Genomic DNA, 27,882 nt, shown 5'->3' with positions numbered 1-27,882 from the left:
CATGTTTTAATATACTAAAAATGGTAAGTTTTATGTAGTCAAACCTGTGAATTTCTTCCACTGTTCTTAAAGTTTGGGGAGAGCTTCATTATAAAAGGCATGTGGTAATAGCTTTAATGTACATTTTTTGTCGTTGCTGTTTGTTGTCCAAACAGCTAACCACTTGCCTAACCTCCATTTGTTGACAAATCCTTCCCTTGGCAAGAAAAATTCTATTCACATGCGGCAAGAAGAGGAATCTATGCTAAAAAGTCTGACTTTTGCTTTTAGTGAGCACAAATCTGACCTGTCCAGGTTAAAGGAGTGTAACACGTTAATGATGCCAAGGGGGTATCAGATCAATCAGGAGAGCGGGCAGCAGAAGCAGGAAGAAAAGAGCAGAGCAGGGAGAGGAGGGGGCTCAAGTCTGGTCCTGATCTGTCACTAATCAACCAGGCACGTCATCGAACCTCCCTGGGTGTCAGTGTCCTCATCTGCAAAATATGGGGGTGGGGGAGGGGAGTGAGGGGGTGGGCTTTGGACCAGACAACCTTTAAGAACCTTCCAGCTATAAAACTAGGTTGTGACTATGGAAAACAGGCTTCTTTAAGATAACAGAGCCACACCAAGGAGGTGACACCATGGTCCTGCTCTCTGTCCACCATCCAGGACCCTGCAGGCCACCTCACAATGTGGCTTGAGGCCACCCACCCTCCCCTGTTACCAGCAAATAAGGACAGGAGAGCCACTTACCAGGAGGGCACTGCTGAGTCCCATCAGCTGAGAAATTACAGAATTCAGTGAGAAGTCCTCTGTGAAATGGGCAGTCACCTATGGATAAAAGTTGAATTATTCACTTTCTTCAAAATCCCTTTGAGCTTTCCACAAAAAACCAATGCAACACAACAATAAAGCAAATGAATTATCCAAAAAAATGTGAATTAAATGAATGCAATCAAAGATATTCATAAATGCTTTCACTATCTCGGATAATCACGGTAATGTTTCATCGGTACAAAGATTTTCAAAATCAGGGTCAATGATGTTTCCACTGTCCAGCATTTCCTCCCCCCCCATATCTGGGACAGTGTTGGTTCTCCCAGCGGGGACATCAAACGCTTCTAACCACCCGGACAGGAGGCAGGACCTGCAGACGAGCAAACATCAAAACAACAGTCACCGGGAGATGGGGTACAGGATGTCCCTTCCCTGTGGCTCCGTGACTTTCATTCACAACAAAGGTTATTCGTATAAGGGATAAGGTGAGTTTTGCGTTTTCAAATATGGAGTCAACGTAAGAACACTCAAGCTGACTTGTCAGCTTCTTCCTGTTTGTGTGCTTCTCGATTTCAACCATGGCCAAGAATAAAGAAAAACAACACATCTAAAGATGTCAAGAGTTTCCAACTTGTCGAAATACCCCAGTTCTATGATCTGACAGAAGAGAAGAATGTGCCAAATCCAGACAGGAAGTATGTGGCATGAAAACAGTCATTCAGGCATCATTCACATCACAAAGGTCAACTGCGTGAGCTCTGTGTCTCTACACTAGAGTAGAGTGGATGGGAATATACCCTGAGGACATGTCACCGAGGGGCGCCTGGGTGGCTCAGTCGTTAAGCGTCTGCCTTTGGCTCAGGTCATGATCCCAGGGTCCTGGGATCGAGACCCACGTCGGGCTCTCTGCTTAGCGGGAGGCCTGCTTCTCCCTCTCCCACTCCCCCTGCTTGTGTTCCCTCTCTTGCTGTCTCTCTATCGAATAAATAAATAAAATATTAAAAAAAAAAAAAAAAAAAAAGAAGTGTCACCGAATGAGACCATGCTGGACCCAGGGCCTCATGAAAACCCTGTTTCTTCAATGTCATCAGTTACCAAAGTCCAAAAAAGTGACCTTGGCTGACTTTAAAAGTTCAAATCAGCAATTCTAAAAAATAAAAATAACAGTAAAAATTCGGCCTAAGGAGTGACACCCCCTAAAAATAGCTCCGGATCCCCTAAATGCCTTCTTTCAAAAATATATGACATTTTCTTCACAAAGTGCTTAAAAACGCAAAGGTCGTGGTATGGTATCAGACTTCTAGAGAAAAAATTTATAGGGATTTGTTATCAGTGAAGAATCTTTTAAAATGAGTCAGGGGCGCCTGGCTGCCTCAGTCAGTGGAGCATGCGACTTTTAATCTCAGGGGCATGAGTTTGAGGCCCACGTTGGGTGTGGAGATTACTTAAAAATAAAATCTTTAAAAAAGAAAAAAAGAAAATGATTTAGACAATAAAACATTCTCTAAGAGGGTAACACGAACACATCATTTATTTGCAAAAATTAACCCACAATAATTCACACAGATACTGTGTAACACCGTAACGGGTGCGGAAGGCCTCACTATGCGGAGCATCCAGGAACTTGGATTCTCGGCTCTGGGCCTCACCTCTGTCCCCATCTGTAAAACGAGGAGGCCAAAGAGCAGTCTCTTCATGCCCCTTTCAGTGCTACACTTCTGTTTCTGTTCATCCCGTATGCAGTGTCAGCAGCGCGACCCTGCATATGGTTCTCTGCCCGAGTGTGAAGCGTGGAGCCTGTGGGAAGGGGGCGGCCTCCCGAGACCTGGGATGGACACGTGGTGGACACCGTTAGAGGAAGCCCTTTCCTGAGAGCATGTCCTTCCATTAGAGCACGTGGCCGGCTGCTCCAGCTTGGTGAGCTACTTGACACGGTGAGGGAACCCTTCAAGGCCGGGGGGATGCCAGAGTGAGGAAGGAGCAAGGCCAACAGCGGCCCGCCCCAAGGCAGGGTGGTCCACCCGGACCACGCGTGCTCAGTCACAGAATTAACCAGCAGCCCCAGAAAGTTCCTGACCTCAGAGATGACCGAGTTCTTGTACTCCCAGAGCTTCTTGCTCTCGGCTCTCTCCTCATCACTCAGCAGCTGGGGCCGGGGAGCCGTCCCGGGAGCCCTGGCCTCGATGAAGCGGGTCACCAAGGCCCACAGACGCTGTTGCCACCGCAGCACCCCGGGAAGGGCATCGGCTGAGTTTCATATCGGGAAACGAGAGAGAGAAAGACAGACACGTGAATGACTGATCTGGTTCTCCCCAAGCCCAGAGAGGCACGGGTGCGTTGAAGACATGCTTCATTGTGCCCCGATGGGAGTGATGGGGGCCACCCTGGCCTCCAGCTTCTGGGAGCTCAGAGCAGCACAGACTCCGTCACACCCCAGAGCCCCGGGTATTCGGCGCACTGGACCGCAGGGCTCCTCAGAGTGCCGCCCACCAACCACCCTGGCCCACAACAAGCTCAGAAGCCTGGGCCACGATGGGCCCCCTGTGCCCAGCTGCCTTGAGTAAGAACGCCTGCTGCCGCAGAGGTGTCCCCAAAGACGCCTGTGCCCACACGTGCGCCCTCTGTACGTCCCCAGTGATTCCAACGCAGCCCGTTCTGGGACTGGCCCCTGTGCCACACTTATCACGGGCAAGGGCATGCTGCGTAAGTGGTGATCCGGGCATCTGGCTGCTTCTGCCACAGCAACCCTTGGGGCAGACGGCGGAAGGAAAACTGAATGACCACTGGACCGTGTATTCTAGGACATCCAGATACCCAACGAGATTTTACTCACGCCTTTTCAGATCTAACCAACTCTGCAGAGACAAATCTCCTCTGAGGGGGCTCTGGAGGCTGCTGTGGGTGAGGGAGGGGGTCACAGGGAACATCAGGAGCAGGCCCCAGGGCGGGGTTTTCTGGGCTGGGAAGGGGCGACGACCCTGCCCTAGAACAAACCTTTCAGGGTAGATCAAGAGGGGACTGGCCTCCGTGGACCACAGAGGGGCCCCAGAGTGGCATGGAAGCCGATCTGGCTCCCGGGGAATGTTCTCCAGCGGAATGATGTAGAACCTACATCAGCAACACCACAGACTTGCCAAAGGCAGGTTCCTGGGGCCCCCCAGATGCTGCGTCAGGAGGTCTGGGGTGAGGACTGGGAATCCACAATGGCCACCAGCCCCCCCGACATTCTGAGGTTCATTCCATCTGGGAACCCCAGGCTAAGAATGGCACAGGATGTCGGACAAACCACGCTACTCGCTTCATGGAACTGATTCCTAGAACCCTTACTACTGTCTTCAGCCCGGACATTTCCTTTCCCCGAACTCCTCTGGTGTCCGGGGCAGATCACAAAAGAGGCGGGGGAGAGGAAGGGGCCTTACTCTTCACATCCCACAAGATGTCCTTCTCAGGAGGGGCAGCGAAAAGGATGTAGAGCCGGATGGTGTCGATGCCGTACTGCTCGACGACCTCCTCGGGGTCCACCCCATTGTGTTTGGACTTGCTCATCTTCTCCCACGTCACCTCCAACCTCTCCTTCGTTTCTGCATGAACGGGAACAGCACCTGCACACCAGAAAAACACACAGGGACGGAAGGTGTGGCTCTAGGCGGTTCTATAAAAGCACATTCAATAAGAGCAATTTGAAGTGTCCATGTGAAGGATCCCACAAATTCGCTCAACACGCCCCTTTCTCTCTCTCTACCGTATATCACAGGAAATATTTTCATTTTGAAATGAGTGAGGCCCACCTCCCACCCCAAACCTTCCCTATGGGAACACAGCACGGTTGTGATGGCCCGTACCAGCTTCTTCTCCACCCCAAAACGAGACAAAGCAACTTCCTGCTCTATAAAAGCAAACTACGTTTATACAAAAGAGAAAGTAAAAAACAGGGTAGCAAAGCTTTGCATGTTTTGCTGTTTTCTTTACGGATGCACGGTCTCCTCTGGGAGCCGGCAGCTGACCAGTCAGGGTCTCTCGCGAGCAGGCTCCGTGGAACTAGCTCACTGGGCTCACGTGGAACGCCATGTGCCCTGTTCTTTGGAAGTGGCTCCTCCCCCCGCCCCGCACACCACCGGTCCCGAGGGTGCTGACAGAGAAGGCCTTCTATGGCTAGGGTGGGATGAGGTGACCTTGTGGCCAAGCTCCAGTGGCTGGGACAAGGAAGGACATCTGGCAAGGCCAAGGTCTTTCTCAGGACCTGGAACTGAGAGACAGAAGCTCTTGTTTCAATGCTGCCGGGCACTGGAACCGCAAAGTCCTAAGGAGATGGGGCCAGACATGGCATCATGGCTCCCCAAGGTCACCTTGTGCCCTGAAGTTGGGGCAGGGCAGAAGCCAAGCCTGGCGGAGGAGGGAGAACAGGGCAGAAAAACAGAGGAAAGGAGGAAGAGGAACCAGAGGCCATCGAAGGAGGGCGGAGAAAGTCCTAGGACTGCCATCTGTGTGGCACCCGTGGTTGTGGGCATGCTGTGAGGCCTGGATGGAGTGCGGCAGCTTGCTTGGGGTGACATCTCTATATCCTGTGCTCCACCTGCCTTTGGGTGCATTTCTGTTCCTTCCAGCCAGATAGTCCCAGACTCCAATGGCAACCAAATTCCCAAGGGACGGATGTATGTACCTGAGAACTAATTCCGTACTTTAGCAGAAGCGCACCCATTAAGGAGATGGAAGCCTGCCCTTGCTTCTCTCCCAGCGGGCAAGTCTGCGTGGGAAGGGAAAAGATGTTCACAACACTGTCTGGCCCCATGACATCGGAGCCGAGGGAGACTGAAGTTGCTTTATCCAGGCTGTCCGTTTACCCTGCACACCTCCTCCGGGCTGTAGCTACTCTTTCCAGCACCGTTGTGCAAATTAGGAAAAAGCCAAGTATCAGGGCAGAGCAGTTGAGAAGTAGGAAAAAGGTGCCCTCTCTTGGCAAATGTGGCCCTGAGTGTATGGCGTGGCAAGAGGCTGGACTTCAGGCCCTGCTCGCCCCTGGCTGGTGCCTTTGGGCAGTGCACACGCTGCACAGCTGTACATGGCAGCCCCGCCCTTAACACAGACAGCACTTCACTACCAACTGAAATGTATGTGCCCTTTGGATTTGGCTCCTTTCCCCTCTGGCCCGTGTTGGCGAAACAATTTCTGCTCTTCCAGCTTCTTTTTCCCCCTCGGACCATTCCAAACCCTGATATATTACTGCATTAATTAGGTAATTCCATTGATGGCTTCCACCTAAATCTTTTCTCTAGTGTTTGGCTTTGGACGCTGCCTACCATTAGGGGGTTGTTGGGTTTACATCATCTCCTCTGTTGTGCCCTGGGTTTTCTAAGCTGAATGGTGCCCCTATGTATCCCCCACTCCCATTTTCTACTGATTTCATCGGTAGGCTGGGTGCACATGACATCGTCACGGTGCCACCTCAAGATCTGCTGCGAGGAACTACCCCTGAGCAAAAGTGCAAGGGAAGTCAGGGGAGTGCCAGACAGGGCTGCTCCAGGGTGCTGAAGGGGTTCAGTATCGGGGTGGCCCCAAGGGGCTGACATGTGCCTTGAGCCCACCTAGGGAGAAGTGCTAGGATACCCCAGCCTTAGAAGAGCGCCTCTTGGGTCTCGGGGCTCTGTTCCTGAGACGCCATGTCAAACATGAGCGAGGACATGAGGTGATGCCCCGGCTGACTTTGGGTTACATACAAACGAAAACCCCGCCAGAAGCAAATGGACACTGGATGGGGCTGGGGCCGACGGGCGGGCAGCCATCCTGGCTGCAGCCTTCAGAGGACACTGGCCCACAGCAGGCAGAGGCCCGGAGACCCTGGATTTTCCACCCAGCTGAGGCCCCGGGCAAACACTTGCTTTGGCCTGATGTACCTGGATGGGTCCAGATGGGCCTTTTTCTTACCTGTGAGATCTACTTCCTCTCTCTGGAGATACTGTCCTGACGGTCGGCGGAATGTCTGCCCCTTGATAAGGCCTTGGGCCAGCAGCTTATGGAAAGGCTCTCTGAGGAAAGATAACGGGAAAAGAAATCGATGGGTGGGGATTTGAAGCATCCAGAAGACAGCAATAGAAACCTTCTCAGCTGATGGACAGAGACGGCTGCCCTTCATGAAAGCAGGTGGGCTGGCCAATGCCACTTGGAAACCCAACTGGAACAAAGGGCTCCTTATAAAGCAGCGATAAGAACGTTAATTCATACCAGCAGGTATTAACTGCTTTCCACTTGGCGAAGTGGCAAGAGCGCTAGGCTTCAGATTTGGAAGGCCTGGATTTGAATCTGTCTCCTACTCAGTGAATTCTAGGAGCCAAGGCAAGTCCCTTACCTGTTCTTAGCAGCTGTTGGCTTATCTGTCAAGTAGAGGCAATAAAAATCTGTCCAAGGGCTGTTGGGAAGATTCGAGTAAATGAATGCCTGAAAACACTCGTAAATTTTGAAGAACCATAAATATGTCAGCTACGTGCTGAGTCCAGCATCAGGAAGGGCTCAGAGGATGCAGAGAGGTTGGAGTTGGGGCTCTGTTCAAGCAGGCTGCTTTTCCCTCAACCTTGCAGGCAGTGCTTACTCATATTCTTTAAAAAAACGTGTAAGTTGGGTGCCTGGGTGGCTCAGTCATTAAGGGTCTGCCTTCGGCTCAGGTCATGATCCCAGGGTCCTGGGATCGAGCCCCACATCGGGCTCCCTGCTCGGCGGGAAGCCTGCTTCTCCCTCTCCCACTCCCCCTGCTTGTGTTCCCTCTCTCGCTGTGCCTCTCTCTGTCAAATAAATAAATAAAATCTTAAAAAAAAAAAATGTGTAAGTCATACAAATTAATCGTGCATCTGGCCTTTCCATTCAAATTCATTACCCTCTGTTCAAATTCATTACCCACCCTGAGGAGATAGTTGTTATTAATTGTATGGTGACTACACCTGGAAAAGTCTGGAGACTGTTCTGAATGCCTTTTCCATACATATGTGTGTATATATATAGTTTTGTATAATTTTCTTGGATTTAAATAGATCATAATGTACACACTACTTCGTGGTATTTCATTTAACCATAGGAAGGATTTTTCCACGACAGTCTCAGCTTTAAACCGTTCTCTAGTTGGCCTACAGTATGGATGGATTATAATTTGGTTACAATGCCTGGTTTTAGTCACTTTGACTGGATGAATAGTGAAATATAAACGTTTTCTCTGAAGGGGACAGGTAGAGGTTGACCCCTATGCTGAAAGGACTTTATTTCTGATGTGAAATGGTATATTCTGAAGAATCCACCTGATTCAGCTGTGAAGCACATGAGCAAGCGCTATTCCAGACTCCAGGAATGATTCGTGGCGACGTGTGCTGATCACGAATGTGTGTTTTGTATGCGTAATGACAGCACGCAGGGACGTGCGGTGGGAGCCACGTCCACGAGCGTCGCCGGCAGCATGAGGCAAACCCCCTGCTGCTTCAAGTTCACTCACGCAACGTGGCTCTTCTGTAGAGGCTCAAAAGGCCAAGGACCTCAGAGGCCCAGCCGGCCACCAGTGTCGCCGTCCTCATGGAGGGAGGCGCTGGCTTTGTTAATTTGATAGGACCCTCGTTTCTTGCGCGAGGCCATCTGATGTAGGTGAACCGTGATGTGTGGCCCTCGTCAAACGGCCGTGTGGACAGATGCAGTTTGGGGAAACTTTCTAGTGGATTCAGGGGGTGGCGTAGAGCAAAGAGAGTGACTGGGAAAGAGATGAGGGTCAGCTACAAAGAAGGGATTCCTAGCCTTCGTATTTTAAAATCCTAACGAGTCCGTGTGTGTATACATGCATGCATATATGAGTTTGGTGGTGGTGAGGTATTTTCCAAGGTGGAAAAAACCCAATATATTTAACATTCAAGGAGAAATGTAACACACATTTTTGAGACCTTGTCCACATTATTCAATGTTATTCTTCAACGTCATAGGGGCCATCCGCCAGGCTACCATGTTAATTTGGAAGAAATTCCACACGTGCGTGTGCACAGAGGTCACCAATGCCCTGTTCAGGCTCTAAAATCCATCCTAATAATAAACTCTTTTGAGTCATAAAGCTGCCTTCCTCCCACCTCCCCCATGACATTCCACCGCCAAAGCCACGTTTGGCAGACTGACATCCTTTGGTGCCACAGTTCGTGTGCCTGCAAGATTCCTAGAAAATTTGAGTCTTTACATCGAAAATCATGAACGGTTGTTTGACAGTCAAATGCGCTTGGATCTTATGAGGCATTTGAATATGGTAGCGCCTTGAAGGGGGAGCCATGGTGTCCGTGGTCCCCCTCTTTAGGAACACCCACACCATGAGGAATGTGTGTCCTCAGGCCACACGGGCTTTATCCACAGCAGGGTGGGGTTTCGATGCCCAAGGACCCAGGTTTGCATCTTCCTCAGGAAGCTCAGAGAACTGTACCCGCACAGACTGAGCGTGTGACTTTCTCCACCATCAGCCCCTGTCGACCTTCCTGCGGTCTCTGACACTTAAACACACTCGCTCCTCACGGAGGTCACACGCGCACTTGGTTGTTGCCAGCACGTACCATGTTCCCCAGGAAACCTGGACTCCCCCTTCACCACTGAATCAGGCATTCCCTTTTCTGGGTGGCCACCTCTGTCCCCGGCACACACCACTTCCGTGACGCCCTGCACCCATCACCACAAGGACTAGTCTCTTATTCCTCCCTCTGTCGCCAGCACTTAGCGCTGTGCACGACAGATGGAGGACAGGCTCAAAAACATGTCCAAAACACGGAGGGATGAATGAATGCATAAGTATGCATAAACGCATGGACAGCAGGACGGAAGGAGGAGGACGCTAGGTGGTTGCTGTTGCTGGCTCCTGAAGCCATCTTTCCCTTTCAACCAATGTCAGGCGGCACTTGGATTTCAACCCCAATACATATACTACAGTACGTATATGGCAACAGTTTTAAAATAAAGTAAGAAAATCATATGGCTACTTTTTATTGGGCAGGTAAAGGAAGAGACTGGACACGAATGCATTCAAAAGCACCAAGCAAATTTGAGCCGGTATTCCACAAGGAAGGGCTGCCCCCCAAACCCAGCTAAGCATCAGTGGGCTCGACGGGCTGATCTGTGTGTGCACAAGTTCATCTTTTAGATTAGAATCTTCCTCAGATAGTTTTATGTGCCGCAGCCTGATGGGGGAAAAAAAAAAGACAAAAAGCCAGACTACCACCTTCTCCCTGCTATGCTCGATGCCAGTGGGATGAACTTTATCGTTGACGAGATTTTTCCTTTCCTCTCTCACTCTAAGTACATGGCTTTGGCCACTCTTAGGAGAAATAAAAAACCGGGATGGAAGGAAGGAGGGAATAATCTGGATCCCAAAGATAAAGATGAGTCATCTGATGAAAATCCGTAGCTTTCAACCCCCAGACAGGACAGGGCGGGGGTGGGTGGGGAGATCCCTTAGAAACCAGGAATCCTGCTGGGGTCCTGCAGTTCCTCAAGTGGCTCGATGCTGCCACCTTCTGGGAATGGGCAGCGCTGCACCTAACTGCGTCTGCCACTAACCTCAGGCCTGATCGCCTACAATTCTCCCTCTTCTTTTTTTTTTAAGTAAACTGTGAAATGAAGTGCATCACACATATTGAAAAGCCTATGAATCCTAGGAGTAACACTTGATGAATTTTCTTTTTTTTTTTAATAAAGATTTTATTTATTTATTCATAAGAGACAGAGAGAGGCAGAGGGAGAAGCAGGCTTCCTGCGGAGCAGGATGCAGGGCTCGATCCCAGGACCCCGGGATCATGACCTGAGCTGAAGGCAGACGCTTAACGACTGAGCCACCCAGGCGCCCCTTGAATTTTCACAACATAAGCAGCCCCACTGATGACCCGAGTGTGACCAGCCTCCCAAAGGCCCTACCTCCCCACCATGGGCACCGCTAGCCTGGCTGCTGAGGCCATCGATTAGTTCTGCCTGGTTCAAAACCACTTCTAACCCTTTCCCAGCGAGGGATCCCAGGGGCCTGTGCACACTGGAGGCTGCCCCCAGAACTGCTCCTTGTTGGTGTGTCCATTGTGGTATCGGTACCTGCCCTCGACAGATACTCGATTGTAAAATTGTATTGTGTGTTCAGGTGAGTCGCCTCCCTGTCTTCCTCTTGTGAGCCTCTTCTCAGTGCCTAGTTCACAGCAGATGCTCAATATTCGTTCAGTGGTTTGACCTAAATCAACTTTGTGTCCACGAGGGAAGAAATAAACCTGCAGCAGCAGAGGTGGGGACAATGTGCAGGGGGACGAGTGATGAAGGAAGAAAGACGGATGAAAGGCAGGCCTGGATGTCATGGCTTCTGGTTGGGGCCGTGACCTTCTTGCACGGAGAGGTGCACTGTGATTTCAGACTCCGTCCACTCAAGCTCGCAGGAAGCTTGCAGGAAGGCGCAAGGGCACGAGCGTGGGAGAAGGCCCCAAGGGGGTTCACACTGGATTTCAGTGTGGGAGGGGCGCGTCCAAGCCCCTGAGTCCCGCTTATCCCCCAGTGGCCCCCCCATCCCTTACTCTTGCAGTGCTCCAGGGAATGATCCATAGGACTCTGGGAATCCAGTTTTCATTCTCAAGGCTGAAGCTGGTCACATGCACCCACAAGTAGTTTAGCTTGGCATGAGGAGTCACACTTGTTACTCCATTCCACACCCATGTGAGCAGCAACTGCGTACTGAGCGCTCTGCCGTTAGAAGACTTACGGTAGAATGGGCGGCCGGAGACATGCTCAGAAATAACCATCCACACCACAGGGAGGAGGCACTAGTGTGGCCTGGAGGTGCAAGGTGCAGGGGAATGAGGGCCAAGGGGCCCTGGAACCCAGTCCTGCTGGAGCAGAGATCACACCACTGCCAAGCTCATTACTAAGATTCACAACCAGTGTAACATATTCCCTATTTGTCCATTCATCCACTCGACAAATGGCACCGGGAACCAACTTATACAAGCCACTGAGTGATGCATTCATCATAGGGACCATGTTAGCAGAGGAATCTGTAAGGAAGTGAAAAAATCTGAAACCACCACCAAACCCCTTCTGCCTGGAAGCATCACAGATGGGGGGCATTACGCCGGGCCTCCCCCTGGAGGGGCCTAGCTGGTTTCCCTGTGCTCTTGGCTCTGGCTCAGCTCTCCTGCTAATACCACCCCAAGGGGCAGGTGTGTCTGCTTTCACAGGGCGGCAGAAGGATGGGAAGCGATGCCCTCTTCAGTACTTCCTTGACAGTTTGCACGCCCTGAGTCGGAAATTACAACCATCCATACCCGCCAGTCACTGAAAGCCACCTCTGTCCCACCAAGGACGGAAGAAAAGAAGAGAGGGAGGGAGGGCAGGAGGAAGGGCAGGGCGAGCAGGGTCAGTAACGATTAGGATAAAGAAGGAATTTCAGAACATAGAATGAAAGGCTATTTTAAGCGCCCTGGTGAAACATCACTGCATACAAGTAATGTGGCTAAAAGAAGCTCAGATTCATCAGAGCGATAACTGGTCACTGCAGATGACTTTTTACCTACTCCCGAGCTCCTAGATAGCCCACTGCCCATGGTCCTGACCTGGTCAGGAGGCTCCCATGTAGATCTGGAAAGAAGAGTACAGAAAGCCCTGGATTTCTGAAAATAGTCTCTAACGTGGACTTTTCAAGACTAAGTTTGCGAACTTCCTCTTCTGCCTCGCCCTGTGCCTGGGGCGGGGGGCGGGGGGCACATCAGGCTCACATCATCAGCCAGTTTCTAAGTATTAAGCCATGGCTCATTCGTAAAATACCACCGTTTCTATTTCTTAGCAGCCAGCCAGCAGCATGGGAGGAGCCCCGATTAATACGGTGAGAACCAAGTAAAGCGTCTCTTCTCTTCCTGCCCCCGCCCCCCTCCCCTTGAAGCTCTGATGTGATTAGAGAAACAGGACAGGAGCCCATGGAGCCCTCCATGGTCAGCAGGGCGCCACTGCTCTTGTCGATAGTGAACCACGGGGAGAATGTCAGCTCAGGGAATGCAGTGTCTGTATGAAGAGCAACAACATAAAGCTGACAAGATGCTCATGTTCACTGCTGTCCCCTCAAAGGGAGAGAAAAGGCTTCCTGATCCGCAGTTCCGTGGAGATGAATCCATCCCTCACTGCAGAGCATCCCCTGCAGCTACCAGCCCAGGGCTGGCGACCTAGGGCTGACGTCCAGCCATAAGCCGCTGCCTTCCCCTCGCCCGGAATCAAACTGGGAGGCTCCGTGTATTTCCCTGCTTCCGAACACACTCTGTAGAGGACTGGGTTTTTTCTATTATAAAGTTGCAAAATCATTGTAAAAAAATCTGGGAATATCAGGAGTGCATGAGAAGAATAATAAAATCACTGATAAGTTTATCATCCAGAGCAAACTAGTGTGAACATGTTGGCGTAATTTTTTCTAGCCTTTTCTCTTGCTTTGTGTTACGCATGTATATGGACAAGTACATTTAAAGGCAGACGTATAACCCAACTGCATCTATGATTTTATATCTTGCTTTTTTTTTCAATTCCAAGCACTTCAGATGCATTTCCTCATGTTATTAAACAGTCCATATAATATAATTTTAAAGACTCGTGTAAGAGTCCTTCATATAGATGGGCTAGATTTTATTTGCTCTTTCTCAGACTTTCGGGGCATTTAGGTTGTATCCAAACTTTTAGCTACTTGAACAGTTTGGTGCATTAAGTTTGATTCTGATTATTTCCTTAGGCTTGGATTTCTAGAAGCACAATTAGCGTGTCCGAAAGTGTGAATATTTTTAAGGCTCTCACTCTGTATCGTCAAACTGCTTTTCCTAACGGTTGTTCCAAACTGTCTTCCTGCAATGTATGAGATGCTGTTCATCCTCGCCTCTTTGCTATATGGAAAATGGCCCCTCACTGCTGTTTAGTTTGTATTTCTTTGACTACCAGTGAGGGCAACATTGTAGAGCATGCTTCTTGGTCATTTGTATTATCTTCTTTTGCAAATTTACTGCTGACAGTAATTCTGGCTTGATCATTAACGTGGTATTTCTGACACACAACAGCACCACACTGTCCCGTGTGGGGGCACACGCACCCCCAAGACCAGCTTCTTGTAGCTGGTCAAGAGACCTACGGAAAGCTCAAAGTTCAGACCCAAGTGTGCAAGTGTGAAAGAGGGCCAGGACTCATTTAGAAAACAGGGAAGAGTATAAGATCCACATAAACCTCTGCGGTTTATACTTGATGAAATTTACCAGAATTAGAGGGAATCCAGTGCTTGGAGGCGACTGAATTGCTGACCCATGAGGCCCCTGAGAGCCAAAAGGGTTACCTGTCCAGATGTGAAGTAGTGACCCACATGAGCATGGGACAGAGGCCCGGCTGGAGCTACTACTTTTTATTTTTTAAAAGATTTTATTTATTTATTGGAGAGAGAGTGAGCACACACGCGCGCATGAGCAGGGGGAGTGGGAGAGGGAGAAGCAGGCTCCCCGCCGAGCAGGGAGCCCAATGTGGGGCTCGATCCCAGGACTCTGGGATTATGACCTGAGCCGAAGGCAGACGCTTAACGACTGAGCCACCCAGGCGCCCCTCAAATATAGTTTAAAACCACTGTACAGGAGTCCTAAAAGTAGCCAGGGCTTGTCTTCTATTTTAAAATAGCTAGCCAATGAATCATTTATTGTTTTGTTCAGTGCTCCTACAAATAACTGTGTAGAAGCTGGAGAAAGGTACCCTGGAGCCAGAAATCATTTATGGTCTTTGCTTCTAGACCTAGAAGGAAACATTTCTCATGTTGTCTTTTCTCTCTACTCCACGGAAAACACTTCCTTTGAACAGGAAACATACACTTTTTTTTTTTTTTAAAGTGGGCTCCACGCCCAATGTGGGGCTTGAACTCATGACCCCGAGATCAAAAGTCATACACTCCACCCAACTGAGCCAGCCAGGTGCCCCGAAAGCCATAAACTTTTATATGTTTATATCAAGGACTTAAACTCAATTTATTTAAACAAATATTCACTGAGAATGTTTGCCCACGATACTGTCATAGTAATAGGACACAATTCCCATCCTCAGGGGTAATTTTTAACTGGTGAGGTAAAGAAGTTTCCACAGAGAAGACATGAAAGGCAGAATGGTAAATTCTTTAACCCAAGGCACAAACATTTCGACTGAAGATTAATGCTGTTAATGTGTTCATTGTTCTTCTGATGCAGATCAGTTTATTTTTACATACGAAGGGCTCTGGGACTAATGAGAAGAAAATTATTTTAAGCATTTAATTTGTAAACTAAATGCATTCTCTGTACAGTAGACCTTTAATGCATGTGTGTATGCACAGAGAGAGGGAGCAGGTCTGAGCGTGGGATGAAGGGAAGGGGCACCTGGGTGGCTCAGTTGGTTAAGCATCTGCCTTTGGCTCAGGTCATGATCTCAGAGTCCTGGGATCAACCCCTGTATTGGCCTCCCTGCTCAGAGGGGAGTCTGCTTCTCCCTCTGCCTGCCGCTCCCCCTGCTTGTGCTCGTGCTCTCTGACAAATAAATAAATAAAACCTTAAAAAAAAAAAAAAAAAGACAGTAAGATTCTATTCCATGCCCTCCCCCCCCAAAAAGAGATTTAAGTACTCAAAATCTCTCGCTCTCTTTCTCAAACAAATAAAATCCAAGATTTTTATTTATTTATTTATTTATTTGAGAGAGAGAGAGAGCAAGAGAGAGAGAAAGCATGAGAGAGAGGAGGGTCAGAGGGAGAAGCAGACGCCCCAAGGAGCTGACGCAGGACTTGGTCCAGGGACCCTGGGATCATGACCTGAGCTGAAGGCAGATGCCTAACTGACTGAGCCATCCAGGCGCCCCTAAATGAATAAAATCTTTAAAAAAAGAAATATTTGTGGAATGTGATAGGGTGAAACTGAAATTCATATGGAAGGACAAAGGTCCAATCATAGCCAAGATACTCCTAAAGAAAAAGAACAAAGAGGAAGGACTACCCTTACCAGACAGTAAGACTTGTAAACTAAAAATAAAGCCAGTAAATAATTATCACAGCAAAAAGCAAACAGACCAACGGACTGAATAAAGATCCTATAAAAAGGCCCTGCATATATACGAAAACCTGACTGTGATGGAGAGAGCACTAAAGATCAATGACGAAATGCATGGACTGGCCCATTAATGGTACTGAGACACTAAAAGCAATAGCCCTAAAGGAAGAGATTATTAAAATTTACTGTGGTAAGAATTTCTGTTCATCAAAAGACACCATAAAAATAAGAGAAACCAAGAACTGGGGAAAATATTTGCAATACATATAGCTGGAAAAGGATTAGCATCCAGAATATTTTAAAAATTCCTACAATCAAGGGGCGCCCGGGTGGCTCAGTTGGTGAAGGATCCGACTCTCGATCTCAGCTCAGGTCTTGATCTTAGGGTTGTGAGTTCAAGCCCCATGCTGGGCTCCATGTTGAGTGTGGAGCCTACTTAAAAAATTCATACAATCAATACAAGGCAACCCAGAAAAAGGGGTGAAGGACACAAATAGGGATTTAATGGAAGAGAAAACACAGAGGTCCCTAAACATGTTAAAAACATGCTAAACATCATTAAGTGAGCAGTGTCTTTCAATTCAAACATAACCCACAAACTGATCCATTACATAAGCAACGCTGACATGATGAAGACGTGTGGGGATGGGAACCCTCATCTCTGTTGGTATGAGCGTAGGTTTTTTTGTTTTGTTTTGCTTTGTTTTTTTTTAAGCAGGCTCCATGCCCAAAGTGAAGCCCAACACGAGGCTTGAACTCACGACCCTGAGATCAAGACCTGAGCTGAGATTGAGAGTCGGAGGCTTCATCGACTGAGCCACCCAGCCACCCCGACAAGTGTAGGTTCATAGAAGTGATCTGAAAACAAGCTGGGTGTTCCTTAGCAAAGTTGAACATGTGCACATCTTACAGTTCAGCAGTTCCACTCTTAGGTACATGCCCTAGACATGGGCAGACACGTTTCGGAAACACGGACAAGAACGCTCATACAGTATGGTTCGTCACTGCACAAAACACTCCAACAACCATTAATGGTGCTGTGGACACAGAAACCGAGTTCCACACTAGACATTCCACTCCACACGATGGAATGCCTTACAGCAGTGAAACAGGAACAGAACATAACTCTACACACCAATATGGATGAATCCCCAAAAATGCTAAGCGAGGAAAGCAAGAGAGAGTATGTGAAATGTGATTCTACTTACGTAAAGTTCAAACACAAGAAGACCTAACAATACATACTGTTGAAAAATACAGAGAGTTGATAAATTTATACAGAAAATTAATAGTTCAGGATTTCAGGATAGGGGTTGGCCAGGGGAGGGGTGCCAGGTAGGGAGATGGTGTGACTGGATAGGGGACCCTGGGTATTCTAAGGGGGTACAGGGATGTTCACTTTATTCTTTAAATTCTGCAAGACATGAAATATACTATATATATATATATATAGAAAAAAGCACGCGTAGACACCTTTCTGACCATAACGGGGAATAGGTTATAGGCCAACAGGAAGAACCTTTATCAATGGATTTACAATGTGATTCCCCAGCTTTAATTCATTACCTACTTTTATCAGAGTGATCTATCAAGGCAGGATTCAGTCAAGCTTAGCAAAAGAGCTTGCATAGCCCGGCCAGATGATAAACACGACCTCAAACGAGAAGCTGTAAAAAGCCCTACAAGGTCACAAACGGCTTCTCTCTGCCTCAGATGTCAAAATCTCAATTAATTAACTCAGCTAAACAGACAAGAGCTGAAGGCAAGATTCTAGGCGAGCCTGCGATTATCACACGCTGGAACTATGATTAAGTAACAGAAACGCACTTCAAATGGCTAAGGTTGACAGTGACCGCTAAAGGATACTTGAAAAACAGAAGTCTTCCACTACACGTGTATACCTTGCTCTGGGAAGAACGGACACCTGCTTGAAGTTGTCATTCACAGAACTGAATTCTTTTGCCGAGCGGTATTAAGTGCTCACCTGTGTTTGACCATGTTTTGATCATGGCAGAAATGACTAAAGAATCTCGCGTAGAACAAATGCATGACGGCGTGTTCCTTCCCTCCGATGTACAAATCCACAGGCATCCAGTAATCTGCCAACGCTGCATTAAAAGGGCTGCAAGAGAGAGAAATGGTCATTTTTTACAAACCTGCTTTGCTGCAAGAACACAAATTAGACAGACCTAATATAATTCGCATATACCCCGAGACAAATGAAGTCAGAGAAAAACAGTGATTTTTCTTTTTAAAATATAATAAGAGAAAAGCTGATACAATAAAGCAGAAAAAAGTCAGGTCGGTGTGAAATTATGAAATGTATAAAAACTGTTTCAGAAGCCATTACTGACATTTTAAAAAATGCGATTTTCATTAAAATAAGGACAAAAGGAAAACACAGCAGCACAAAAAGGGTATTTCTGTGAAAAGGGTTATTTCTGTAAGATGCGTATTTGAACATCTGGATTTCTATTTTAATTTTTATTGCGATTAGGCAAATTGGGATTTGTGAGCTCTTACCAATAGGGGGCAATATGGCGTTTACAAAGGAGATTAACATGCAGCCACTAAATGTGCATTTTAAAACAGAAATTCCATCTTATTTTTAAAAGCAGCCTTAAAAGGAGCATATTTAGGGTAACGAACATAAAATCACCCAACATCTCCCTCTCCCCTAACAGATACTGTCAGTGACAGAAATCCTACAAGAAAGGCTTCCTCGGACTCCCTGGTCCTAATGGGTGCTGGGGAGTAAAGCAAACACCACTTCCCTCTATCCTCTGGCTGGGACTCTTGAGAGGAGAGTCTGTGAGCGTGCAGAGGTGTGTATGTGTGTGTGTGTGTGTGCACGCACGCACTGTGGGGAGGGGAGCAGAGTGGGCTGAGCACCTTCAATCTCAGGAGAATATGCTTCCTAGAGATCTTCCGATAAAGCAAATCTCTGCCTTTGGAGGATTTGTACTCCATGGTCTCAAATATTTGTAAATTCTCTTCCCTACACCACAAGGCACTTTTTTTTTTTTTCCAGCATGGACTTGGCTCAGCAGGTAGGCCTGACCAAACCGCCCCGCATTTGCATCTTAATGCAGCTTGCTTCTCTCCAGTCACTAGGCCAGAATTCTGGTAAAATTAAAACAATTTTTTTTTTCCCCTTTGTGAACAATGGTTCCTCAGAAAAATCCAACTACTCATCCAAGGGACAGAAAAGAAAGGGAGGTCAAGGGGGGTGGTGCTCATCCTGAAAACAAGTGTGGGGTGCATTTCGATGTTGAAAGTAGCTATTGCTCGGATCCATGATTTACCCGGGAACCCATCTAGGGAGGAGGAGAGCTGGTGCTGAAACTCACAGCTGCATTTTATGAGGCAAAAGATGTGCTAAACGGTATTCCCAGATCAGAGGCTGGGAGGGCCTCAGATGTAACTCTCCGGGTCCCGGGTCCATCACTGATGTAGAGCCTCCATCATCTGTAAGAAGATTTTCCTCTGAAGCATTCTGACAGGTAGGGCCTGATTGCCTTGGCATTCTAAGCAGCTGCTAAAGAACAGAAGGCACCAGCAGCCCCTTCTAGAAGGAAGAGTCAGAGGAGGGGCCCCACTTCCCTGCCACAATAGTCCCTGTGCATCCTGCCTTTCTGGCCACCATTTATTCAGGGTCCCCTCACCCCTGGATGGCCTGGACTCGAATGACAGAAATCACAGTACTGCAGGGTGGGACTCTGGTGGGGGGTGGGGGGAGGGAGGGCAGGAGCGCCAAATCCCACTGGAAATGCATTAGTTTACAACCACTGAAGAAAAAAAGGGGGGACATTTTTATATGTGGACTTCGGGGTTTGAGGGCAATGGTTTTCCTATGGACAAGAGCAACTTGGCAAAGTCTTTGAAGGATGTGGTTGTGGTTTTCCTGAGCTCTGTGATTGCTTTCTTTTGCTCATTCTCTTTACCCCCTCTCCCTACGGCCCTCTTTCCCTTATTCACGTATTTACCTTTGTCTAAGAAACCTGCCCACGGCTGAAAACTCAGACTGTATTGAGAGCTGTTTCAACACTGGTCCCCAGCCCCCGCCTTCATGAGCACCCCGCCCCCCCCCCCCACCTTAGCTACTTGGAATTCTGTAGCTGTTTCTTCTGGCAATTATACTCTTTACTGATTTATCAATTTTAGAAATTACTGTGTGTATGTGACAAAAGGCGATGCTTCCTAGCTCCCTCACGCTCCCTACCTCCTTCCCTCCCATCATTTTTGTCTGTTAAGTAAACAGCATTACATCTTTATAACCCCATAAATGCAGTTCACCACAGGGCCATGAAGGGTATTACAACAGCATTTTCTTCCTTCTTCGGTTTTTTATTTTTCTTGTACGTGGGATTCGCTTGGCTGTGAAGCACCTAATTTAATAATCTGACACACTCCCTTAGGAGGGCCTGTTTCAGGGGGCACGGCTGACCAGCAGCTTCCAGACCCTGTTCTCCCAGAGGGAGGGGACCAGCGCCGCGGCACCTCTGCCGGACTTGGGACTCTCTGCTGGACAAGCTTTGCTCGGGGCTTCCATCGGCCTGGCTGAGACTTTCTCAGAGCTGCACTGTAGTCTGAGACTCTTCCGACCCAACCCTCCTTCCTTCCCCTACTTGCTTCTCAGGTGTGGGGACTGCATAGTGGTCTGAGGGATCTCCCCACCAACTCCTGCTCCCTCCCCACCCCCCATCCTTTCGGGCGCTGCCCCCAGTAAATCTCTCCCATACAGAATTCTGTCTTGGTGTCTGCTCCTTGGAGGACCCAAACCCACACATGCTCAAAGGATGCAGCAAAGCCTTACGTCTGAGTATTCCACGGGTCGGTATATCTAAAGTAGTACCAAGCAGAATCGACAAAGGTATCCATCGTGTCCGTCTCTCTCTTGGCAGCTCCCTTGCACCTGAGAAATAAAGGAAGTTCATCAACTGGTTTCTTTTTAAATTTTAATGCAGTGTTCCACTGGCTTTTGAGAAAGCGCTGACAATTTAGCATCTGTTTAGACTGTCACAAGAACAATGCCTCATCATGGATCGGCAATTCAGAGAACGCTCTCCTTTTGTATTGTTTAGTACAGGACGTTTCAAGGAAATTTACGAAGAAAAATTCAAATCTTCAAGAATTAAAAGCCTAGGGGCGCCTGGGTGGCTCAGTTGGTTAAGCGACTGCCTTCGGCTCAGGTCATGATCCTGGAGTCCCGGAATCGGATCCCGCATCAGGCTCCCTGCTCAGCAGGGAGTCTGCTTCTCCCTCTGACCCTCCCCTCTCTCATGTGCTCTCTCTCTCTCTCTCATTCTCTCTCTCAAATAAATAAATAAATAAATAATCTTTTAAAAAAATAATAATCTAAAAAAAAAAAAAAAAAAAAGAATTAAAAGCCTTATTCTCCACGTGTCTAAATTTTACCTGGTAGAAAATCTAACAACCTATGTGGATAAACCAGGAGTGCCTCTTTTGCATGTTAACTTCTATTTTAGGCATGTCAAGATTGCCTTCAGCCAATGCCTACCATGTGATACCTATGAAGCAAATCAACTTACGAAGAGAAGCTGAAAACCAAACAGAGACGTTGTACTAAAGAAAGAACTTGGGGGGCGCCTGGGTGGCTCAGTCATTGGGCGTCTGCCTTCAGCTTGGGTCATGATCCCAGGGTCCTGGGATCGAGCCCCGCGTTGGGCTCCCTGCTCAGCAGGGAGTCTGCTTCTCCCTCTCCCACTCCCCCTGCTTGTGTTCCCTCTCTCGCTGTGTCTCTGTCATATAAATAAATAAAATCTTTAAAGAAAAAAAAAAAAAGAATGAACTTGGGTTTTCTCTATCTCTGCGAGGGCCAGGGGTACAGAAATCGAAACCCACTAGGGTGACCTTGGGAAGAGAGGCCACCTTGGGGGCCCAAGGGCAGTGGTGTGCTAGAGCCAACTCATACCGGCTTGTGAGAATCAATGGTTCGCACCTCTTCCCAACTCAGTGACAAGTGATGTCAAGTTCATAGCCTGAAACTAGCTTTTGGTGGAAGTATGTATCCTACAGAAATTGGCAAACACCACAAATCAGGAGCTCCCTTCCAATGCGCCCACCGCCGAAGGACAGGATACAGAAGCGTGAAGATGTCCCTACCGTTCCAGGAAGCAAACGAAGCGAGATCCCTGGTGTGTGAAGGGCTGAAAAGAACAAGCGATTCTCATCCTCGGGATGGGGATGCCTGGGGAGGACGAAGGTTCCATAAGGGCCCAACTGATGAACCGATTCTGAAGCAGAACAAGTGTGATGGGCCCATGGGACGGACAAACCGGGTACAAAAAAACCCACAACTTCTAGGAACCCAACAGAGGGTGCCCTTAGTCAAGCCTAGTCTAGGAGGGGCCCGGCCCCCCTGAAGACTCCTCACGGCCTGGATCAGCAGTGGATGCATCGAGCCAGCTACTATGAGCTACCAATAGGTGACAGGGGCCTTTGTGGCAGTGAGAACAAGCTGGAGAACACGTTTCTGACTCCAGGTTTTCCCTCTTGAGGCTTGGAAGAGGGACCAACTGCCCTTCTAAATGCTGCCCTGCGGGCAGTCTCAGTCCTTGGGGGTTCTTAGAGATTTTGAGGAGGGACACAAGGAGCCCCAAGAGGAACTGATGAACCTTCTGCTAATTTTGCATGCAAGGGCAAGAGTCTGCTTTTAATTTAAGAACGAAAGAAGGCCTGCATTTATATCTTCCATCTGTGAAGCAGTTCATACTAGCTTTACAAATCACACCAAAGGAAACAGCTAGGCCCCCATCTCCCACTTATTAAATAGAAATGGCTGAACAGAGACACAGGAGCCCCAGATCCTTGGAGCCTTGGGACTCACAGGGGCCTCCCTTTGGGAACAGTGGTGGTCCCCGGGGGGCAGGTGTTGATGGGAGAGAGCCCGAGGGAATCCTCTTTCCTACCACCCAGGGCTGCTATCAGACACTGATCTCCACAGTGCATCTCTAAATTAAAGCCAGATCTTTTTATGTGGAGAGCAATCAACCAGAACACAGACACTATTTGGGCAAATAATTACGAGATAAAGGTTACTTCTTCTCCTCACCACTGGGACAGGTGTACAAATCAGGAAGAAAATGCAGGGCCCAACTGATCAAAGGAGTAACGTCTGCCTACAACTTGCCATGCTGATTTTCTTTGTAATGGTCACGCGGGACTTGAGGACAACCAACACATCTTATTGCTGCCACTAAAAGCTGGTTACATGGCATAGCTACTTGGTAAGTGGGAGGGACAGAGGATGATGACAGTGACAACAGTATGATCGTCATCAGCTTCAACGGTACTAACGGTAAGAGTGGATGCAGGCACTGAGCCAAATGCTTCCCCGGCATTCTCTCCTTTAATCCCCAGGAACCCTGGGGATTACGAGCTAGAGACTATTCACGTCCCCATTTTGCAGATAAGTAACTAAAATTCAGAGAGGTTAAGAAATCCGCCCAAGGTCTTGGAGCTCGAGAGTAAGGAATCCACATCTGTTGGGCTCTGCGGCCCTGCTTGGCCATGCTGGTTCCATGACTGTCGGTCCTGGATTGCTCATTAGAATCATCCAGGGAGCCTTGACCAATACCACGGCCTGGGCTCTGCCCTCCAGGAATCCGCAGCCAGGGTCGGAAGCCTTATCCCCACCAGACGGGCCCTGGGCTGCAGTAGCTGGTGTGAAGGCCACCAGGGCCTTTGGCAGGGAAACCCTTTTGTCGCATCTCATTAATGAAGAGGGTGTGCTATTTTCTCCTGGAGCCCACGATTCTACCCTGAAAAGGCCCAGAGCTCCCTCTGTTCCTGCCCACAAGCCCCATCTCAAATCTTAAAACCACCTGGGTGAGCACCTGGGAGGATGGTGGTAACACTTCCATTTACTGGATGTTTGTCTGTTAGGCATCACTGTGCAGGATTGCGGGTGTTAATTCTAGTCTTCTGAGCAGCCCTTCGAGGAGGTTATTTTAGTTTCCGATAAGAAAATTGAAGCTCAGAGAAGTCACATGACTTTCCCAAGGTCACACGGCTAGTTAAAGGGGGGGCCAAGACTTGAGTCCATTATTATCTGACTTCCCAGCCTGGGCCTTTCAACTGCACTAGGGTTACCTGATTACCAACCTCATAACTCAGCTCTGGACCAGATTATTTTAACATCCTCATCCTGATCTATAAGGCAGAGAAAAAATGGCTTCTCCACAGAAGGAAGTAGGAAGATGCTAGAGCTGGGCTGGGTTATTTGTTTAATCAGCTGGTATGGTATCCCAAAAATCATTCGAGATACGCCAGTGAGCTAACAGTAAAACACAATCCTACCTCCAAAACGAGATGTTCCATGTCTTAAAGAATGAAACCCCAGCGCACAGCCCCCCTCGGAGATACCACTCTACTGCGTATAAGAAAATCTCCGCTGTTATCAGTGACAAGGTGGGAAAACAAAGGCAGAGAGGAGAAAACATTTTTCTCCCATCTCCAAGAAGCACTCTGGAATATGAAATGGAAGAAAGTGGTCTTTTACAAAGCCATGATGAAAACGTGCAGCTTTCCATCGGTTGGCAGGTATTTCTGGTAAAGATGTGAGTGGACAGAAAGACCCAGAGTATTCTTTCCAGGCTGGTGGGAGCACTGGAAAAAGGGAGCAGAGAGCCTGAAACTGCAGCCGGGGTGCCGGGGCCACAGACCACGCCAAGGCCCGGGGGTGGGTAGTTCCTTACCTTGGGCAGGTGCAGTTCACCCACTCCGAAGCCGTGGCCAGTGGGGAGCCTCCTTTGCCGGTGAAAGATGGGATGCGGGGCAAGGTCACGGGCAAATCCTGCAGAGGCACGGGCACCGGGCCGCAGGCCGGGCAGTGGACCATGGGGATGGGCGTGCCCCAGTACCGCTGTCGCGAGATCAGCCAGTCCTTCAGTTTGTGGCTTGTCACGTCTCCACCTACCCTCTTCCTCCGGGCTTGCTGAGTCAAGGCTAGAAACGCATCCTGCCGGCTCATGCCTGTGAACTGTGAGGGAAAGGAGAGAGATCCTATGCTTCCTTCCACAAGGACAAGCTGTCACCCGCCACGCGCCCCCCCCAAATTGCTGTTTTTGTGTGTTGTCTGTGCAGAGCCTTGTTGTGACTTTATGAGCCCCAGGTGCCTTCACCTCTGTGGCCCCTTCCTCCCTAGGACAGTTTTTTTTTTAAATAAAGATTTTTATTTATATATTTGAGAGAGAGAGAGCGAGCACAAGCAGGGGGAGCGGCAGGCAGAGGGAGAAGCAGGCTCCCCGAGGAGCAGGGTGCTCGATGTGGGATTGATCCCAGGACCCGGAGATCATGACCTGAGCCGAAGGCAGACACTTAACAACTGAGCCACAAGGCGCCCCATCCTTAGGAAGTATTAAAATTACGTTTTGTGACTGTATTGAAAGAAGATGAACATTATTTTGACCCGAAAAATTCCATTTTTTCCCTCTGATTTTAAAAGAAATTAACATCTTTTAGGGGACCCCTAAAAGTACCGTGACCCCAAAGCACTGTGTCCACCGTGTCTCATGGGCAAACTGGTCCTGGTTCTGTGGCTCTCCTTATCACCTGAGCCCCGAGATAGTACAGGGATCATCAACTCTCAGCACTGAGCTGCCAGCAAAGAACTGCATGATATGTATTTCTAATGACGAGTCCCCTGTTGGGGGAAAAAATAATCCAGGAAGGAAAATTCAATATCCTACAGCGGAAGTAATTTGGCAAGCAGGGGAACAAATTGGGGCCATAGCTGGATGGACCTGAACCACTCCTTTTATATTTAAATGCTCCCATTTTATAGAGAGCAGAGCAAGACAATCAAAGTAGAAAAGAGAAATTTCTCTCTTCACCTGATGCTTTTCAGGGAACCAAGCTAATGATGAGAATTGAGCCAGCACAGAATGCCAACGGGGGATCGTGGGTACCCTGGAATTGGTTCACTGTCGATGGACTTCATCCCTACTAAGTGCCAGACTTCGGCCAGACGTTGGGGGCACAAAGATAAAGATGCTCTGCCCCCTGCCCGCAAGGAGCTTACAATCCTGAGGCATAAAGATCTAAGTATAGCGATGTTTACCAAAAGCAGCGCCCTCCTTGGGGTCTGCAGTGTCTTCTGAGGCACACACAGCTTGCTACCAAGGACGCACGCACCCTCTGGGAGGCATCTTCGATGCTCCACACTCCCACCTTCATATAATTACGGGACACAAGGATCGCAAGCTCTCTTGAAAGGCTACCTTCTCCACGTATCACTGTCTCTACATTCCTGAAGCTCACAGATGACGGGAGCCTTTTACCACCTGTTCTCCTTCCATCCACTGAAAGAATTCATTATCCTAGACATTCAGTCGAGAGCCAGGGGAGGATTCAACAGACTGCCTGAAGCGATCTGAGGAAGCCAGGGAGCATAATTAACATCAGTCCTATAGTAAGGAGCGGGCAGCTCTCTGGGCACGTCAGAAGCCGAATTTTGGCCACGAGTGTCCCCTTTCTTGCTCTTCAGAGAGATATTGAGGGCTCCTGTATGAGCACCTTGGTGTGGCTCTGTTCCACCTCCAGGGAGTCTGCTCCAATGTAGTCTAAAAGGTTTAAGATTCAACAACTTAGAGCATCTTACTACCATTTAGGTTGTGAAGGCACAATGTGAGGTCAGAAAACACTGTCACTCAGGTAAGGAAAAAACCTGGCCATACTCTCATTCTTTTTATATATCTATCTATATACATATCTATAAAATATCCTCTAGCCACATAATCCCAAACCTGAAAATCCTGGATCTTCAGGTCTAATTGACTCAGGATCACCCAGGCTGGGGCCAGTGATGCCAGTGTTCCTGGTCCAGGGACCGGACTTTGAGTAGCAAGGCTCTGGGCCGGTGATTCTCAAAATGTGGATCCTGGATCAGTAGCAGCACCTGAAAACTTGTTAGAAATATCTGTTCCTGGGTTCTACCTGGGGCTGCTGAATCAGAATCTCCAGGTCGAGGGCGAGGCACTCTGTGTGTGTATATCAACAAGGCACCAGCCAATTCTGGGGTGTGCTTAGGTTTGAGAAGCACCGTCTCTGCTGTTTCCCACTCGCCCCTCACCCTACCCCTTGGCCTGGGTCAAGAGCAAGGCTGAGGTCAAGTCCTGCCAGATCTACCACCTGGCAAGAGAGAACCGGGCCCAAATAAATAAACGTGATTCAACTTTGGTGTTCATTTCTATACATGAGTTCAAATTTGGGCGGAAACAAGTCAGTCATCTGGGGAGAATAGAAATGTCTAGGAAGAACAGCCAATTTCAGTCACCCTCCCAAGGAATCTGTTTTCCTGGAAGAGGGATTTTTTTTTTTTTTCCCCAAGCAGAAGATTCCCAAAATATAGTGACTATGATAACCATACTATTCTAGGATTGGGCTTGACTTAGAGTTGATAAATTTCTAGATCTTAAAAAAGAATATTGTTTTCACAGATTATAAAACGAGGCTGCAAGACCTTGAGGTGTGGGGATGAGTGAAATGGCAGGTTGGAATCTGCACCTGAAGGAAAAGGTCTCATCAAACCCAGGTCAAGGTCATGATTGGAGAAGCTGTTAGGCCCGTGCCACGGGGAACCAACCTCGGCAGAGCTGCTCATTCTCTCTGTGCCATCCGGCAAAGTTTCAATGACTTCGGAGTAGGGGAGGCCCAGGGTCTGGGCTAAGGTGCTGTCCTCTGGACTGGTGCTTGGAATTCCTATTCAGAGGGGAAGAAACACAGAACACCTTCTTTGCAAATACCCAAGTCACAAAATAACGGACAGCACTGACACTCGGCTTTAGCCTCCTCAGGGAGACTCTCTTTTAGCTACAGAAGTTCTAAAAATGCAGTGTATTCCTTGGGAAAATGGAGGACAGTCTTGGAGAAACACCCTCCCCCCCACCCTCATACAACCAGTTTACTATGTCGGCATGATTTCCTTTCAGTCTTTATCCTGTGCTTCATTTCTTTTTTTAAATAGTTGTGATCCTAAAAGATAAGATTTGGGGGGCTTTTGTCACTGAAATCGTGAATCGCAAGCATCTGGAGAAGCCTCTTGTCTGAATTCCCTCAGGGACCA

At 48.5% G+C, this 27,882-nt stretch overlaps 1 protein-coding gene across 2 annotated transcripts in view; it reads right to left on the bottom strand.

The window, feature by feature from the left end:
- Positions 1-27,882, bottom strand: part of LARS2 (leucyl-tRNA synthetase 2, mitochondrial) — a 195,453-nt gene that overhangs the window by 16,471 nt on the left and 151,100 nt on the right. For both annotated transcript variants that reach the window (XM_032412574.1, XM_032412573.1), the window contains exons 11-18: positions 27,403-27,518; positions 24,515-24,798; positions 20,611-20,709; positions 17,779-17,916; positions 6,679-6,779; positions 4,176-4,358; positions 2,834-3,003; positions 733-810 (exon numbers count right to left, since the gene is read on the bottom strand). In XM_032412574.1, coding sequence (XP_032268465.1) covers positions 733-810; positions 2,834-3,003; positions 4,176-4,358; positions 6,679-6,779; positions 17,779-17,916; positions 20,611-20,709; positions 24,515-24,798; positions 27,403-27,518 — 1,169 coding nt within the window. The remainder of the gene's footprint in view (positions 1-732; positions 811-2,833; positions 3,004-4,175; positions 4,359-6,678; positions 6,780-17,778; positions 17,917-20,610; positions 20,710-24,514; positions 24,799-27,402; positions 27,519-27,882) is intronic.

The sequence above is a fragment of the Phoca vitulina genome, unplaced genomic scaffold (assembly GCF_004348235.1).
Source record: "Phoca vitulina isolate PV1807 unplaced genomic scaffold, GSC_HSeal_1.0 scaffold13, whole genome shotgun sequence".
NCBI classification, from domain to species: Eukaryota; Metazoa; Chordata; class Mammalia; order Carnivora; family Phocidae; genus Phoca; species Phoca vitulina.
The sequence above is the reverse complement of the archived record's forward strand: the minus strand, read 5'-3'. Positions and strand labels throughout refer to the sequence as shown.